Here is a 16,535-nt window from a genome sequence, read left to right on the forward strand (position 1 = left end):
CGACCCGAGGGGAGGCTCCGGCGCCCGGGGGAGGGGCTAGGGGCAGGCCCCCGGCTGCAGCAGAGCGGAGCCGGGCGGAGGGAGGAGCGGGCTCCAACTCCGGCCCCCTGGCACACCGGCGCCCACGCCTTCGGGTCCGCGGCCCCCAAGAGCAGGTGGCGGCGGGCGAGGAAGGGGCCCCCGCGGCGGAGGGTGGGCGTCAGAAGCCCAGCGCGTACCAGACTCCTCGTCCTTCTTGTCGAATTTTTTAATCATCTTGGACGACTTCCCAGCGCCCAGACCCACCGCAACCGTCCCAGGCGCCGCAGCCGGCGAGCGGAAGAGGCTGCAGGAAGGCCGGCCCCGTGCTCTGGAGCCGGTTGGGTCGCCGTCCCGTCACTCGGGGAGAAGGCCCGCCCTTCCCCGGCTGTCGCGGCCGCTCTTGTCCCCTGGGGACGCGGCCACGCCCTCTCCTCCTCCCCCAGCCGGGCGGAGGCGGGGCCAGGCGCTGGGCCCCCGGGGCTGCGTCCCGGCCCCTACCGCCACGGGTCTGAGCTGGGGCTGGCCCCGGCCCACCCAGCCAGCCACAGGGCAACCCAAGCCCGGAGCGGGCAGAATGCGATTTTATTTGGTTGGCACGTCGTGGATGGCGACTTCCGCAGGCCCCTTAGTCTCTGGAGACCGAAGCGAGAGGCCTGGAGGATTTGTTTTCACTTGATGACAGTGGCGTTTTTTATAATCCACTGCTGGGCCCTTCCATTGCGGAAGGCGTTCTCTCCTGGCACAGTTGTGGTGGGTTTCTCTTCCAGGAGCGATGAAAGGGTTAGTGGTTCCCAAATCATCTTGGAAGTCGGCATGTCACTCCCTGACTTGGCGACTGCTGTTAACAAAGCACAGGGCACCTTAGTGAATGTGCACATCCAGAGGATCTGGAAGGACACCCAATGTGAGGCAAGAAAGAGACCCACTTGGAGGGACCAGAAAGCTGGTCTTTACTCTTAGCGAGAGGGTAAAGTGCGGATCACGGACTACCATGCCCAACCTTCTTTATTTATAGTTCTGGATTCCTTCCCTTCATCAAAACCCAGTTTAAAACACTGCCAGTTTAGTCTTCCCTGTTTCATCCCGCCCCTTTCAAATGATTCCTTCTGCAACCATGTGGACACCCAGGTAACTCTTACTAAGGTGCATTCACTTGTATTCATACTCTTCTTAGCCTTTTCCTAAAGTGGAGGTGGTTTTCAGTTCTCCTGAGAGTGTAACTAAGAAAATGTTACTGCCTTTGGTTTCAGTGTCATCACTTTATCCAGATTCTCTTTTAACGTCTGCCTGTTCTTGGAAGCTTCCATGGCGGGCTCCTCTTGCTTCCATCCCTCCCCACTTTTTGGATGCTTATGCCTTGTAAATATCCCTTGACTCGGCTTCCTTATTCCTACTGCGATCGCCTTAATTCGGGCCCTGTCCTCTAACTCCTGGACAGCCTCCTAATCAGGCCCCATCCAAACCTTCTCTGTGCAATCTTTATTCGGATGCCTGGTAAACAAGGAAAGTGATTGGCTACTGGCAGAAGGAGGGCTGGCTGGCGGTGTCCTTTGCTTGAAGTGGAGACATTGTTTCAACTCCACAGACCCTTTCTTTAGGGAAAGCACCACAATGGGCTCTTCAGATACTGTTATGTAAAGTAAGTATGTACTCACTTTTCTTGAGGGAAACTGTAAAGTCGCCAGAAATCTAATAATTGTTGCAGACTGAGATATTAAGTGTTCTGTTCAGAAATGTAAATTGGGTAGATCATTAACAGGTTCTTGCCTGTTAATGATCTACCCAATTTACATTTTAATTTTTAATTATTATAAATTTGACTAAGTGTATGTCAGAAAAAAAAAATGTAACTAGTATATCAAGCCCATGATGTCAGTGATGTAGTATTAGGACAGGAACACACACACAAAAACAAACAGGGGCGCCTGGGTGGTTCAGTTACTTGAGCATCCGACTCTTAATTTCGGCTCGGGTGGTAATCTCATGGTTCGTGGGTTCGAGCCTCGTCTCAGTCTCCGTGCTAATAGCACTGAGCCTGCTTGGGATTCTCGCTCTCTCCCTCTTTCTGCCCTTCCCCCCCCCCCCCCCCATCCTCCCAACCTCGTTCCCTCTCTAAATAAATAAATAAATAAATAAATAAAAGAAAAAACAAAAAACGCTTTAAAGAAAAACATTATATGAATAAGGGCAAATAACACATCAATATGGCCAAAACTATTAGAGTGGTAGGTGATGTCGTCTGGGAAACACCACACTAGAGCTTTCTTGAAATTTGAGGGTTTATATGGGATCCAAAGCCTAATGCCACCTGGGCCTCTTAACAGTTGTTAGCTTCCATGCTATGAGAAAAAATAGTCTCCAGAACCTCCATGAGACTTGTTGATTTGCCCTTTTCTCTTGTCCCCCAAAATTTGTGCCTCCTGCCCACATCTCAGATCTGTAAGCCATTGCTTTGAAAGAAAGAAGCTTACCAGCTTTCTTCATATCTCTTTCACAGACTGAAGCAAAGTTGAGCTGAGGGTACATATTTTTCTGTTTCTGCAAAGCACAGACCTTCATATACTGCCCGTCACTTTTGAAATCATTGGAGGTGGAAAACCTTCACAAAGAAAGCTCATTTAGTAGATCCTAGGGCAGGGGGTTAATGGAACCAGTCACTACTTTATCAGATTCTGGGGGAGAAGAAAGGACAGTGACTAGATGGTGTTCATTGGTGGGAGTATTGCTCCGTGGAAGGGAAGTTTCTAGAACCTAGCATTGTAAACCTGTGCAGGAACTCCAGAATCTCTTAGCTCTTCCCCAAATTAGATGTGGGCTGCTCCTATAACTCATTTCAAATGAAATCTCACAGCACCTTGTTCCTAAACTGCAGCCCTTTATATGCCCTAAGAGAAAATTTTGTTCTTTTTCTCACAGAGATCTTTGAGTACTTCTTGTCACTCTCGAAAATCATTCTTAGTGAAAAACCTTAGTTTTGCATTATTAACTCTCATTAGGGTCTAAATGAGGTTGGGGGTCATGTAGGGAAGCTGTCTCATCATTATGCAGTTATATATATTTCCTACAATCAAAAGTTTTTGTTAAGTTGTGATGAAAAGAGCAGCATAAATAAGGAAAAGAGAGGAAGGAAAATATTCACCTAAACCACTGTTCTTGCTTGGATGTAGGATCAGCCAACAGGGTCACAGGAAAGGTTGGTTTCAGCTCAGATCTTAACTTTTTTTTCTGAGACATCAGGGGTAGGCAGAAGTTCTCAGGGGGGTTGTGCTGGTAACCTTCCTGCAGCAGAGGGAAGAAGGGTCAGTGAAGGAGGAAGCTGAACCCTTGGGACTGAACTAAGTTCCCAGACTAAGCTTCAATTCCTCTAAAAGGATGCGACAAACCCTGCCAGAGAGGGGAAGTGGGGACTGAAACCAAAAGAAGAGGAAGCCGTTCCCTGAGTGGGCTAAAACACTAGACCCCCTTATCCATGGAAGATACATTCCAAGACCCCCAGTGGATGCCAAAAACCATGAAGGGTACCAAGCCCTAGACATATACTATTTTTCTTTCCTATACATACATATGATAACGTTTAATGTATAAATGAGGCACAGTGAGGGATTAATAGCAATAACCAATAAAATAGAATAATTATAATGTAACAAAGGTCATGTGAACGTGGTCTCTCTCTCTAAAAATAGTGTACTGTACTGACCCTTCTTCCTGTGGTGATGTGAGAAGGTAAAATGCCTACATGATGAAATGAGGGAATGGCGTATGCACTGTGACTTAGCATTAGTCCCTCTTGATTAGATTATACCCAATTTGATTGTGGGTAACTGAAACCCTGCAAAGGTAAACCACAGATGAGGGCTGGGGGTGCGGGGGGTGGGAACGGGTGTACCTATTTGCTTTGTTGTCAAAAAACTTGTCCAAAGCTTGGTCAGTTTCCTAAGTAATTGACTGGACTTGCCCAGTGGCCCTTTGAAGTGAACAGCAGAGGAATTTACCCAGTTTTGAGAAGGATTCAATTAGTGAATCGCTTAGGAAGCCAAGCATTTGGTACTAAATTGGGAGATAGATCCATGGGACCCTACCTTCCTTTCTCAAAGATGACTGCCTCATTCACATTCCCTTCTCTGTCTGCAGTGAAAAGGTCACAGAATGGGATGTTTTGTGAGGTAATAATTTCATCATTACTAAAGGTCATAGAATCAAAGACTTTCAGAAAAGCTCTTAAAGGTCATCCAGTCTAACCATTCATCTGACCCCCTAATCCCCTCCACAATATTAATACTAAGTAAGTGGTCAATCTTCCTACACCTAAAAGCCCAACCTGTTTCACCTTTGCTCAGCTGTTAGCTATCTCCCTGTAACTTTGACCCTGCAGCTCAAACAGAACAAATCCAATGTCTCTTCTGCAGGGTCTTTAAAGAATTTGAAGAGATCCATCACGTCCCTCCTAAGCTCATTCTCCTCTCTTAGGCTCAACATTGCCAGTATTTTGAACTTTCTTTCATGCGATGTGGCTTTGGGCTCCCTCTCCTTCTGCTTTTTCTCATCGTAACTCATTTGAGAAAGCAACCCTTTATATTCTTTCTAATATGCGACAATCTGAAATGAAAACAATATGCTAGCAACCGTGGGACCATCACCTTGTTAAAGACTCTATTCAAATGTCATCACCTCTTCCAGGAGCCTTGCCTAACTACACCATCTAAAATTGCCTCTCACGCTCATTGTGCTTCATTCCCTTATCCTGCTTTGTCATGGCACTTAGCACATTATATAGTATCTGTGTGATTGTTTGCGTGTTGATGGTCTGTCTACCTCACTAGAATTAAACATCATTCAGGCAGTCCTTGGGGTAGTCACTGGTGTATCCCTACTACGGGTAACAGTGCCTGGCACAAAGTAGGTGCTCCATAAATACTCGTTGAATGAACAAAAGAACGAATGAATGACTAGGCTGATTAAATGACAACACAGTGAGCTTCTTCTCATAGAATTTTAAAGCCTCTTTAAAAAAAAATACTTCCAGGGCGCCTGGGTGGCTCAGTCGGTTGAGCGTCCGACTTCGGCTCAGGTCACGATCTCGCGGTCCGTGAGTTCAAGCCCCGTGCCAGGCTCTGGGCTGATGGCTCAGAGCCTGGAGCCTGCTTCTGATTCTGTGTCTCCCTCTCTCTCTGCCCCTCCCCTGCTCATGCTCTGTCTCTCTCTGTCTCAAAAATAAACGTTAAAAAAAAATTAAAAAAAAATACTTCCTGTTGAACCATGTCTTTTAAATGCTGTACTTGTTCTCTTTAAGCTCTTCCAGGTTGGAGGAACTTCCGTTCACGTTACCTCAACAAATAGAGATTTTACTCTAAAAAAGCACATGTGCCTAGGAACGAAGTCATAGCTAACAATCTGGCCACAAAAAGAGCAGAAACTCTGCAGAGCTAGATCTCACAGCAGAAAAACAGAACGGAAAAGTATTTGGAATCCAAAACAGCACTAGCTAAGGACTACAACAGCGTGAGTTTGTGTAGCTCGTCTCTAGCCCCGTATCATTAGCCTGTCTCCTACTTTCTTCCTGTCTGCTTCCCCCTCTCTCTGTGTTCACTCCCTACCTTTACCCTGTATCTTTCTCCTCCCTGTAGCTTCTGCTTGTTTGTTTCTACTTCCCTGTAACTTCAACCTGCCCCTCCTCTGCTTTCGTGGTCCCTGCACTACCCTCCTCCTCCTGGTTTGATTTTTTTCTGGCCTCTCTCTACCTGCCCCGTCGGCTTTCACTCTTACCACCTTGATCTTCCCCTTTTCCAGACCCAGAGGCATGGAAGGACGACTCTGTTTGGCCTGGGCATTTGGGTCGTTGGTAGGTTGGCTGGTTTTGGTGTTGGTTTGGCTTCTGGCTTTGGGGGTTTTTTGTTTGTTTTCATTTGGGGGTACCAATTTACACCGCAGGTCACCGATCAGCCTATGAATTTTGATTCACTGGCTCGGGTGCCCTCCTGCCCCCACCTCAGGTCCCCAGTCAGTTGCACAAAAGAGGATCTCTCAGGGCATCCTTTTGTTCATGGACTATGGTGGGGCCATTTCACTTAGAAGGGACTGTGGGGATAGCAATCACTTACAGACATGCCATCTCCATTCTTCAGCTTGCCTACCGGAACCCACCCTCTTCTAACACACATGCCTGGGCATAGCAAAAGAATGCTTCTTCTGTGTATGATCTTTGGCTCACCAAAGACCGTCACTTTCGTTTGGCAAGAGAAAGGGGGGTGGGTTGCAGTATGGATATGAAAGAAGCATTCTAGATGGGCATATCCTTCTTCTTGAACTTGTTGCTGACAGTCCATAGAACTACCATGGTGTCAGTCTTTGACAATTGGTGCCTTAACTCTATTAATACAATTTGACTGGTAGCACAGTTTGCTCATGAATACGATCAGGTCCTGCGTGTGATTTGCACAAAGTTCCAGCTGTCGGAAGGAAGCTCGTCTTGCATCAAGTTAGATGATAGTCTTGTATTTCCTTCTCTACCTTGAGCAGGACAACCTTAGCCTGGCATTTGTTCCTTTCTCGTTGTACATTACCCATCACCATGAGAAGTAACCACTGAGTTTACATCCAAAGGGCACAAATTCTGAGACTCAAGAGACCATGGGCAATGAATTAATTAGCCCATAGTCAGCATATATCATTGCATATTAGCATTTTCTCCCCCATTTGGAGAGGAATCTTTTACCGCCATTCCTCTAGCAACTAAGGAAATACTAACCTCAAATTCACCACTTGGTATTACAAGGGTCTGTCTCAGGTAATTTCTGTGATAATTAGATTCTTTTGTTTGCACTTTCACTTTATTTAATTTCTTCTTGTTATATTAGGCCTGCTCTCAAGGCTGTCAAGATCTTTTTTAGATCCCGATTCCTAAATATCTTTTAAATTGATTTTCTTCACTTCCTCGGCTATTAATTTAGTTCAATTCTTCAGCATCTCTCCCCTTAGCTTCATCACAATGAATCTTTCTGATTTGTATCTCTTCCCCAATGAACACAACTTTCTCCTCCAAAAAACGGTCTTTCTAAAAATGCCGATTTGAGTGTGCCTTTTATGTCCTGCCATTTACGCTCTTACATCTCCATAAGTGCTCCTCACTTCCTTGTGTCTTCATGTGTCTGCCTTTCCCTCTGATGGGGGTATTCTCCTGTCCTTTTGCCAAGGATCATATCCTCTGTAAAACCTCCCGGATCACTGCCTTCCCTCCGACAAAGATACTAATCTCTATGTGAGGTCTATATCTTGCATATTCTTGTATTATCCATATATCCTGGTATATTATAATAACTTTTCTATTTCTCATTTATTGATCAGTCTCTCCTACTAGTCTCCAAGTTCCTTCAAGATAGAAACTGTCCTGAAAGCATCCTTATATCTTAGTTCTTTGTTTAGCATATGTGCAGCAACTGTTTACCGGATTGAACGTGAACTTCTGCAGTGTAGAACCGAACCCCAAATGTCTGGCTGTTGTGATGGTACATCCTCTGCTGTGTTCCTCTCCCCTTCTCCTGACACCCAAAGCCATGGGTATAAAGCATAATCCTTTCCCCATCTCCCGTTTAGTTATTTCTGTTCCTCGTTCCTCGTTTCCTGATTTATCCTTTGCCACTTTACCCTCAACCCGAAAGCCAGTGGCTAGTTCACCTTTGGGGAATTACAAACTAAATGTCTTTGGCCAGGGAGGAACAGTTTCTAATTAGGACCCTCTTTTCTCCGCGCAGTGGAGTTTCATGACACGAGCTTGTGCACTTCTGGTCCTGAGCCTCTCCAGATTCTTTGTGTGTGCAATACACAGCAAGGCAGAAGAAGGAAGAAGATGGCTCCTGACGCCATCTTCCACGTTAACTTAATTCCTTCTTCAAGCCACCTCCTGATTCCTCAGGGCCCTTCCTCAGGGTGCCAGGAAGCTTCCCCAGGCGCCATTACCTTGAGCAGCAATTCCTTGGGAAAGTATTTGGGTGCGATGTTCTTTCCTTGCTGGTCGAATGGGCAGGGAAGTGGGTTGTTGGTCATAATCAGTAAGGTCTTATCCTGATCATACTCTGTTACTTTTAATGTGAAGCTTCTGATTTTCCCGTTTCGAGCCAGGAATTTCTGCAGGGCGGTGGGCTTCAAAGGCTCATAGTACTGGGCCTGAGCAACACAGAGGTTTCCAGAGAGACAAAGGGATTAGATCAAGAGAAGATTAATCAATTGGCTAGTCTTCAGCCTCTGTGGGGGAGGGACAGACGCTGCACAGGGGCCGGACAAATCTGCTCTGAAGCAGATTTTACAGAAATCTGCTTGGTTTTACAGAAAACGTCTGAAGCCCTCTGTGCCTCTCTGCCCTCAGAACATTCCCCACAAATAGATGAAGGGGTGAGGAAGTGAGATGGGAGGGAAGGTTCCCACATAAAAGGAGCAAGATGACTTAGTCCTTCTGAAAAAGTGTAACGTCGTGCCCAACACAATGGGGCAAACAGAAGCTTCCATGTCAAACCTAGGTGGCCTTCTCTACAAGTCTGTTTGAGGCAAAGGGAGAGATTGCCAGGCACCAAAGCTCCTTCCTTGTTCCGGGATACCAACACAGCCCCTCTCTCCATCTCCCCACCCACCAAGAGTTCTCCACAGGCACAACCACATTAACATGCATAATAAGCACGACCTTATAAAGGAGAAGCAGTCACAAAAGACTGCGTGTCATTTAAGACGTGATGGGGGAAGGGGCGGTCCCGCTAAATTTGCTTTTCCATCCCTAGGAGGGAGGCAGAGGATTGGCGAGGGAGAGAATAGAATACCTCCTATTAGAAATAGGTTTTCTCCACTTAAAAAAAAAGATCAGCTGCAGCCAACACCCCCTTCCCACCTCCTCCCTCGTCCCTCCCTATCACCGAACCCAGCACTGCCACAGGCCTGGTGTCCTAGGACAGCCCTGCTTTCCTGTCCCAGGAGTCTGCGCGGTCACAGAAGCTGGCGGCACCAGGAGGCATTTGGGATACCCTAGCAGTGGCCCTGCTGCTGAACCCTTAAGGATCTTGGCGGGGATGAATGCTTTTTCCACCTACCATATTTGGATGGACTGTGTATTCCTGAAGGTTCTTCAGGACAAATTTTGAAGGCCCGACTGCATCAAAAATCTAGAGACAATAATTGAGATCAGGAGTTTCAAGTTGCACCTGTCCTAAACAGCATTCCGTTCCTTACCTCACCTCACCCTAGGCTGACCCTAAAAACCGGTCAGAAGAACGAAGTCCTCCCAGTTTTGTACCCTGGGATCCCGGGATGCGGCCACAGCAAGGAGAGCTACGTTCCGAGGCATCCTGACAGGGAAGCTTGTACGTGGAAAAGGTGGGCCTGCTTTATTATGAATGTCAGATAAAGCTGTGGGGGAGGGAAGTGGGTAAAGGGCAGCATTAAAGTTCAGATGGGGACAAATCACTCCAAGGGATCGCACCTCTTCCTTCTGCCTTTTCCATTTCTATAGGGGTGAAATCTAGTGAAAATCAACAGGGAGGACACGCTCTCGGGAGAAAAGCAAGTTATAAAAGGGCAACAACCGAAGGCTTGTGGTGCAAGGGAGCCCTAGGGATCACTGCCTGCCGAGCTGGAAGCAGACACACAGAGGAAGAGAGAAACAACGGTGCATTTTGCTTTTTTTGAATATTTCGACAGCACACGATTCTTCCAGAAGTGATGGCAAAAAATAATTGAATGTCGGTCATGCTTTTGTCCACCGCTTTGCATTTCTCTGCTGGTGGACGTGCTGGTGATTGGCAGACTGTTGGAGGGTCGTGTCTGGTGGACGTGCTGGTGAAGGACAGACTGTTGGGGTGTCGCGTCTGGTCATACAGTCGCCGGGCCTTCTGCATCGCCTTCGCTGACCCCGGTGTTGCTGCCTGGCCTCTAGCTCAGCCCTAACTTATCCACAGATGAGTCAAAAGGATGAGGACGGAAGGAAATGAAAGCTGAGTTACCTCCTTTGGGCTTGGCATAATCGGAAATCAGAAAAAGAGGAGGAGTCACAATCCTGTGTGTGGACCAACATTTCCAAGGATTGCCATGCCCCCGAGGAGGTGATATGGTAAGGTGGGGCGCAGAGGAAACAGAACATGCACTGAGAGGTGAGGAAAGTGTGGATGTGAATGGAAAAGAGGGAAGGTGTAAGGATGGGACAGAACCGTGCAATGGGGGAAGGTGTTGTGTTCCTAGAGGAAAATGCCAGAAGCTGGCAATGCCCAGGGGTGGGGGTGGGGGGGGGGGGGATGTGGACTAGGAGGAGGCCTATCAGAGCCATGCCATACATTCCATTAGGAACAATGGGAAGCAATAAATCCAAAGATGCAATCATTTAATTTTTGGAAAACTGAAATCCCTTTGTTCAAAACAAAGATATATTAGGAATAGTCCACAGATATGCTACATATATTCAGAACCACAGAAATCTCAGGAAAACGTGAGAGAAAGATGTGAAGACTTTTCTCTTGTAGGTTTTTTTAAAAATTAATTTTAGGGGGGGGACATCTCAAAGGAAAATGTTTTCACTCTTGAATTTTTCTGAAGTGTTGCATCTCAGCTCCAAATGAGTCTACGGCAGTTGACTAAGCCCACGGGAGTGTCCCAAGTGGAATATGTTTTTAGTTTTATGTTGAATTGTACTATCGTGGCTGGTAAAATAAAAGTTGGCCTGGAAAATTCACTTGAATATGAAAAACCTGGGGAAGCAACCAAACCATCCAATGGAGTTTTGCTGCAAGAGGTGGCCATAAAGCCTAGCTAAGTAGGGTTTCTAAGATAGGCTTATGGTCCCTGGCTTCTAGCCCTGATTTGTCGCGGATACATCCCTGTCTCTTTTCTATGTCTCTGTTTCCCTTTCATAAAATTAGGATAAATTACCCTTGCTGTCTGTACAAACATTGACCGTTTCTTGCTCTTCAACAGGAGGTCTGTGAACCCCACTTCCAAAGTACTCAGAGTAACTCCAAAGAAAGACTATACATACACATTTACTAAGGCTCTTTCTTACCTCATCGTTATCAACCCCTATCCCTTTCTCAAGTTTAACTGAGCTGGTTCCTGGAGTCCTTGATACGGCATCTTGGAACCTGAAAAAGCGGAAAATCCAATGGTATTTGCTTACTCAGAGGCCTGGTCCTTGGCATATTCTCAATCTCCCTCAACAAAGTTTGGGAGCCCGACTTAGAGGAGCCCAGTTTGGGTGGTCACTAATTGAATATGCACGTATAGGATTTGTTATTATCCAGCCTGCATTCTGGTGCGGGGGGGGGGGGGGGGGGGGGGGGGGTGGGGAACAAAACTTCAGTTCAGTGAGTTCAGCAAGTGGGACCTCTTGGAGATATGATGATACCTGATAAGTTGAATTCTTCAAAAATAAGGGTGTTAGACAGCTTAAGGACATTCTTTTGGGCACCTGGACCTTTATAATATCCTTCAAGACGACCTACTGTTTTGAATGCCTACCTGCCTACTCTTCTCCACAGGGAAATGGCTCTACCTTTGCCAATAATTAACTAATGATTCCATGAAAAGGGACATTATTAGTGGAACTTCACAACTAAATTTCCAATTCTGAATGACTATGCTTGGATTACTGGCTCCCTCTTGTACCTAACCACATCTAAGTTTCTCTATCTAGAACTAAGATGGTAAAAATCATGAATGGCAAATATTCTCATGCTCTGTGTTTTCTCTTAGTTTCAGATCCCCTGCCCAGATACCAGTTCCTTTTGGGGAGAAGAGGGAGGGAGGCAGAAGTTGCAATATTTAGTAATAAAGTGTTTTAGATTCCATATTTTAGATTCCATGACTAATTCCACTTAAACCCATTTACTGCCTGAACATAGGGAAAGATGCTCATCAGTAAGACTGGGTTAAGGATTAAAATAAATGGCCTGCTTCCTCCTTGGAGATAATTCCTGTTTGGGTATTAACTAGCTTACATTAAATAGAAGCCTGGGACTACCTGAAGTAGACCTCTCTCCTCTAAAAATGAGGGTGGCAGGGGCGCCTGGGTGGCTCAGTCGGTTGGGCGTCTGACTTCGGCTCAGGTCATGATCTCGCAGTCCGTGAGTTCGGGCCCCGTGTCGGGCTCTGTGCTGACAGCTCAGAGCCTGGAGCCTCTTTCCGATTCTGTGTCTCCTTCTCTCTCTGCCCCTCCCCCGTTCATGCTCTGTCTCTCTCTGTCCCAAAAATAAATTAAAAAACATTGAAAAAAAAAATAGTCTCAAGGGGAGCAGGTGACACATTGTGGGTAGACCAAAATAAATTCATCCCCCACTTAACATCTTAAAGGTGGTACCTTTTTTATGTGTCCTACTATCTTAAGTCATCTAATAATAATATACTGTAATCTTTATTGTAGCACTTTTAAAACATGATTCTCTATTATCTCAAAGGCAGCACAGGATCCCAGATACTCTTTATGCCAATTTAAGGCATAGAGCTGTGGGGGAAATTCTCCTACAGCCCAGCAGTGTCCACCAAGGACAGTATGGTGCTTTACTTTTGACAACTCTATTCTCATTGCTGCACGAAACACAGACCAAGATCCGGTTTTTGATCTGAGGACGGTCAGTCAATTAAAATATTTTTTAATGTTCATTTTTTTTATTTTGAGAGAGAGAGAGAGAGAGAGCAGGGGAAGCGCAGAGAGAGATGGAGACAGAAAATCCCAAGCAGACTCCGTGCTGTCAGTGCAGAGCCCAATGCAGGGTTTAATCTCACAAACTGTGAGCTCATGCCCTAAGCCGAAATCAAGAGCTGGACGCTTAACCGGCTGAGCCACCCAGGTGCCCCTAAAACATTTTTAATGAGTCTACTCTGTGACCAGTACTGTTCAGAGTGATAGGGACTACAACAAATGCTTGCATAAAATCGTCCTTATAAATTAGTTGGGCAAAGAAAAGTACACACTTGGTTTGTCTCTTTTGGCCCATCGCTGTTCACTGCTAAGTGGGTCAATCCAAGGCAAGTATTCACCCAGAGGCCAAAGTCAGTGTCTCCAAAGAGTCCAGGTTCTGTAGGGGCTCAATTCAATCCATTTCTTCCTTAGCACACACTGTGTGTCCAGCCCCGTTCTTGATCCTGTTTTGGAAACAAGGCTGGTAGGTGTTGTTGTGAATGCAGAGAATGCACAAGACATGATGACTTTTGTCCTCAAGAACTTAGGTGGTAAACGGCGGAGTGGAAGGGGTGGGTGGGGGGAGGAAGTGACTGTTAAGTGTGAAATAGAAAGGACAAATACATGCTAGTACATTAGGTGAGTCATTTCACCTCTCGGGGCCTTAATTTCCTCATTTGTAAAAGTGGAGAGAGTTAACCAAATGATTTAAAGATAATATTCTAATTCCTTTTGACAGCGTGAAGAATTTTCCTACATAAAGACCTGAAGTAAAATCCATTCACGGGTTAGTCGTGGGAGAGAGTTGGAGAGCAGCCATGCTTTAATTTACATCCCCTTTCAATACAACCACCCTCTCATAGGTTAGGTCTATAAAACCAGGGAAAGTGTGTGTATATGTTGGTGTGGGAGGGGGTGGCAGGAAGTTGCTATATTTCTTTGATATGAACAATTTAAAAAGGAAGATAAAAGTTGACGGTGGACAAGCCACTATTTCGAGAAGAGAGGTCAGTGAGGCTCACGGGGATGTTTCCCAAAGGATGTGGAGCTTGAGCTGGGCCTTATACGATGGTGGGTGAAGTCACCTGACTGGAAGGTATTTGTCGTTGTTGTTTTAAGTAGCAAGACCTAAAAGTGGATAGGTCGGGTGGGATCAAATCATGGGGGTCTTGGTAATGAAGGAGGAACTTAGATAAGGTCTTTCAGCCCAAGCTCCTATCAAGCCCATGGGTTTGGAGGAAAGATCTGCCTTAGTGTTGAGAATGTCGATAAGTGATTATTTAAGGTTTATACCTAGTTTGGTTGTCTAGACATAAACCCTAAAGACAATTGTCTAGAGTTTATGACTAGACTGAGCTAAACTCTGAAAGTTCCCTCAAGGGTAATAGACTAATGAGGTTTTCACCCTTTTCTCACCTTTAATTTACTGGAATCATGAGTCCAATTCATGCGAATACTGAAACTAAAATAAAAAGAAGCCACCCAACTGGAAGGTACAAATCTTGGGTTGCTTTTCTGCAACGCAGGGTGGAAAAAACCAAAATCACACAAACACAAAAATGACACCCAGACTAAAAATGGAAAGATCTGGCATATAATACCTTGAAGGACATCAGGAGACCTTAGTTCATTGAGGAAGGAGAGATTCCTTGGCACTGAAAACTTCCGTTTTGAAAGTGTTTTATTCTTTTCTTGATTCTGGAGGAGACACAGGAATTTGTGATGAACAGGCAATCTAGAATGCTCAGGTGTTCTATGTTGGAGTGAGCACAAAGGCTTCAACAAAATCTGCACCGATCTGCTCCAATTTGTTTTTTTTCAACCTGTGACTTCCCTGTACCTACACTGACCTTGTCACCATATCTTAACTTCTACTTTATTTTTTCTTAATGTTTATTTACTTATTTTGAGAGAGAGAGCGAGAGAGAGAGGGAAAGGGAGAACACCAAGTAGACTCTGCACTTTCAACACAGAACCCAATGCAGGGCTCAATCCCACGAACCGTGGGATCATGACCTGAGATGAAATCTAGAGTCAGACGCTTAACCGACTGAGCCACCCAGGCGCCCCAATCAACCTCTACTTTAACCTATTCCTCAAATACAGTGAACTTTTTCTCTTATTCCCCATACTTAAAACCCTCTCCCCACGTCTTCAAACCATTTGAACCTTCTTCTTTCTTTATATTACCACTGAGGTCTTTCCTCTTTAGAGAAGACTTTCCAGATCAATCCAATCCCAAACTCTAGCCTGAAGGCACTGCTTTTTGTGCACGCAATTCTATCTTGTAGTTTTACCTGTACTTTTCTTCTGTGCAGGTACTGTTTGCCTCCTACACAGTAAGCTCCTTGAAAGTGACACGTGAGTTATATATATATTGGTCCCCCCCGCCACTACCACATACCCCTGTTTTGTATATTAGGCATTCAAACTTAATATTTACTTCTGTATGTTTCCTGACCATTTGTGACATGTTAAACACCATCCTAGGCAATGGGAACAAACATAAATCCCAGTCCTTGACCTCAAGGAGCTCATAGTTTATCCAGGAGGAGATGAAGAAAGAGTTCAATTCAACAGATTGCAATGCATGTATCAATCAGGGATCTGTTCAAGGGGCTGTTGAATCAAAGAGGAAGAGCACTAAACCCTGGGAGACATTTGGAACTAACGCCTAAACCGAGCCTGGAAAGGTGAGTACAAGTAGCTTATGCCTGGAACATAAGATTTAACATAAAAGCAGCAAGAGATGAGACTAGAAAGGAAGCCAAGGTCCAAATCCTAGAGTGTAGACCCTGATAGAAGCTTGTAAGTCACCCTATGAGTAATAAAGAGCTATCGAGGGATTAAGTTGGGAGATACATTGAACAATATGTATTTTAGAAATACAAAAATGGTGGCAGAGTGAACTATATATTGGAAAGGCACAGAGGCCTTTAAGAAGGCTATGGTATGGAGGAAGGAGTGAGAAATTAAATGGGTCGCAAATTTGTGCCATTCACCTCTGTCTCCCAGCCCTGGATGACCTATGCAAAGATGGCCAACCGTATTCTCTCCGCTAGGGATTTGAGAGCTTGATAAAGACACAGAAAGATGGGAGATGATTGTAGCTGAATTGTCCTCTGCAGCATCCCAGGCAGAAAGGCTAAGCCCCGCCTGCTGAGGTCCCCAGAGCCGCTGCAGATCTAGCCCTCCCTGACGCATGGTTATTCAGTTTTCCCTTCAATCTGGGAGCTTTCCCAATAGCTTTTCGAATACCGCTCCCCCCACCCCCACCCGCCTTCTTTTTTTCCCCTGAAACTAGCCAGCGTTCATTTCTGTTGTTTGCCATCAAAACAAAACAAAAACAACACCTAAACTGACAGAGGCTCTAAAGCCGATCAGCAGCAGTGAGGAGGGATAAATGAAGGACCTCTGAACGATGTTAGGAAGATAGAATTAACAGGACTTGTTAACCAATTGGATCCGCAGGCTGATGGATATAGTCACATTTTTAGCTTGGTTGCTTGAGTGGATAGGGGTGCAGTTTACTACATTAGAAAATAAGGAAGATAGAGTGAATTTGGGGGATAAATGATGATTTGTGGTTTGGGTTTGTTAAATAGGAGGTGCAGGTAGGGACTTCGTCTCACAAATGGTTTAAAAGATGGGTCTGGAGGCCGAGAGAGGCTTGGGATAGAATTACTCATTCGGGAGCCAGCCTCGAGTATAGGTGCCCATGAAAGCCATTGGAGTAGATGTGATCAAGCAGGAGAATCAGTGAACTCAAGACACAAAGGCACAAGACAGAGCCCCGGGCGATACAAACGCCAAAGGAAGAGCAGCCTGAGCAGATGTATAGAGAACACTGAAAAGGAGGGGCCAGAGGCTG

General features: G+C 45.6%; 2 protein-coding genes and 1 long non-coding RNA gene across 10 annotated transcripts in view; 1 reads left to right on the forward strand and 2 right to left on the reverse strand.

The window, feature by feature from the left end:
• The window catches only part of COPG2 (COPI coat complex subunit gamma 2), a 114,677-nt gene extending 114,328 nt beyond the window's left edge, over nucleotides 1-349 (reverse strand). For both annotated transcript variants that reach the window (XM_042924746.1, XM_042924765.1), the window contains exon 1: nucleotides 219-349. In XM_042924746.1, the coding sequence (XP_042780680.1) occupies nucleotides 219-255 (37 nt within the window). In that variant the 5' untranslated portion in view covers nucleotides 256-349. The remainder of the gene's footprint in view (nucleotides 1-218) is intronic.
• Nucleotides 350-584: 235 nt separating this feature from the next.
• On the reverse strand, nucleotides 585-14,371 carry TSGA13 (testis specific 13). 5 transcript variants are annotated; one of them, XM_042924782.1, is made up of 8 exons: nucleotides 14,266-14,371; nucleotides 12,958-13,128; nucleotides 11,051-11,129; nucleotides 9,093-9,164; nucleotides 7,975-8,181; nucleotides 3,161-3,300; nucleotides 2,493-2,620; nucleotides 585-859 (listed from the first exon to the last, which is right to left on the reverse strand). In XM_042924782.1, exons 2-8 carry the CDS (start codon nucleotides 12,978-12,980, stop codon nucleotides 690-692), a joined length of 819 nt encoding a protein of 272 aa, XP_042780716.1. In that variant the 5' UTR covers nucleotides 12,981-13,128; nucleotides 14,266-14,371; the 3' UTR covers nucleotides 585-689. The 5 variants fall into 5 exon arrangements, with proteins under 5 accessions (XP_042780716.1, XP_042780728.1, XP_042780713.1 ...); XM_042924794.1 differs by having other exon boundaries at nucleotides 585-856; nucleotides 14,081-14,371; XM_042924779.1 differs by having other exon boundaries at nucleotides 14,081-14,368.
• Nucleotides 738-11,821, forward strand: LOC122211568. Of its 3 annotated transcripts, XR_006198714.1 has the most exons (5): nucleotides 4,241-4,303; nucleotides 5,312-5,520; nucleotides 9,247-9,375; nucleotides 9,512-10,148; nucleotides 11,740-11,821. It is a non-coding gene; the product is annotated as an uncharacterized LOC122211568 (long non-coding RNA). The 3 variants fall into 3 exon arrangements; XR_006198717.1 differs by lacking the exons at nucleotides 4,241-4,303; nucleotides 11,740-11,821 and adding an exon at nucleotides 738-1,149 and having other exon boundaries at nucleotides 9,512-10,249; XR_006198713.1 differs by lacking the exon at nucleotides 11,740-11,821 and having other exon boundaries at nucleotides 9,512-10,249.
• Nucleotides 14,372-16,535: the final 2,164 nt, after the last annotated feature.

This window comes from Panthera leo, chromosome A2 (genome assembly GCF_018350215.1).
Source record: "Panthera leo isolate Ple1 chromosome A2, P.leo_Ple1_pat1.1, whole genome shotgun sequence".
Classification (NCBI taxonomy): Eukaryota; Metazoa; Chordata; class Mammalia; order Carnivora; family Felidae; genus Panthera; species Panthera leo.

Excerpts from the sequence above, each read along its gene's own strand:
- TSGA13 (XM_042924782.1), bottom strand. The coding sequence starts at position 12,980 with ATGGGCCAAAAGAGACAAACCAA. Across the intron at positions 8,182-9,092 it reads ACACAGTCCATCCAAATATG|GCCCAGTACTATGAGCCTTT; the intron begins GTAGGTGGAAAA and ends TGTGTTGCTCAG. Across the intron at positions 2,621-3,160 it reads AAGCAAGAACAGTGGTTTAG|GTTTTCCACCTCCAATGATT; the intron begins GTGAATATTTTC and ends TTCTTTGTGAAG.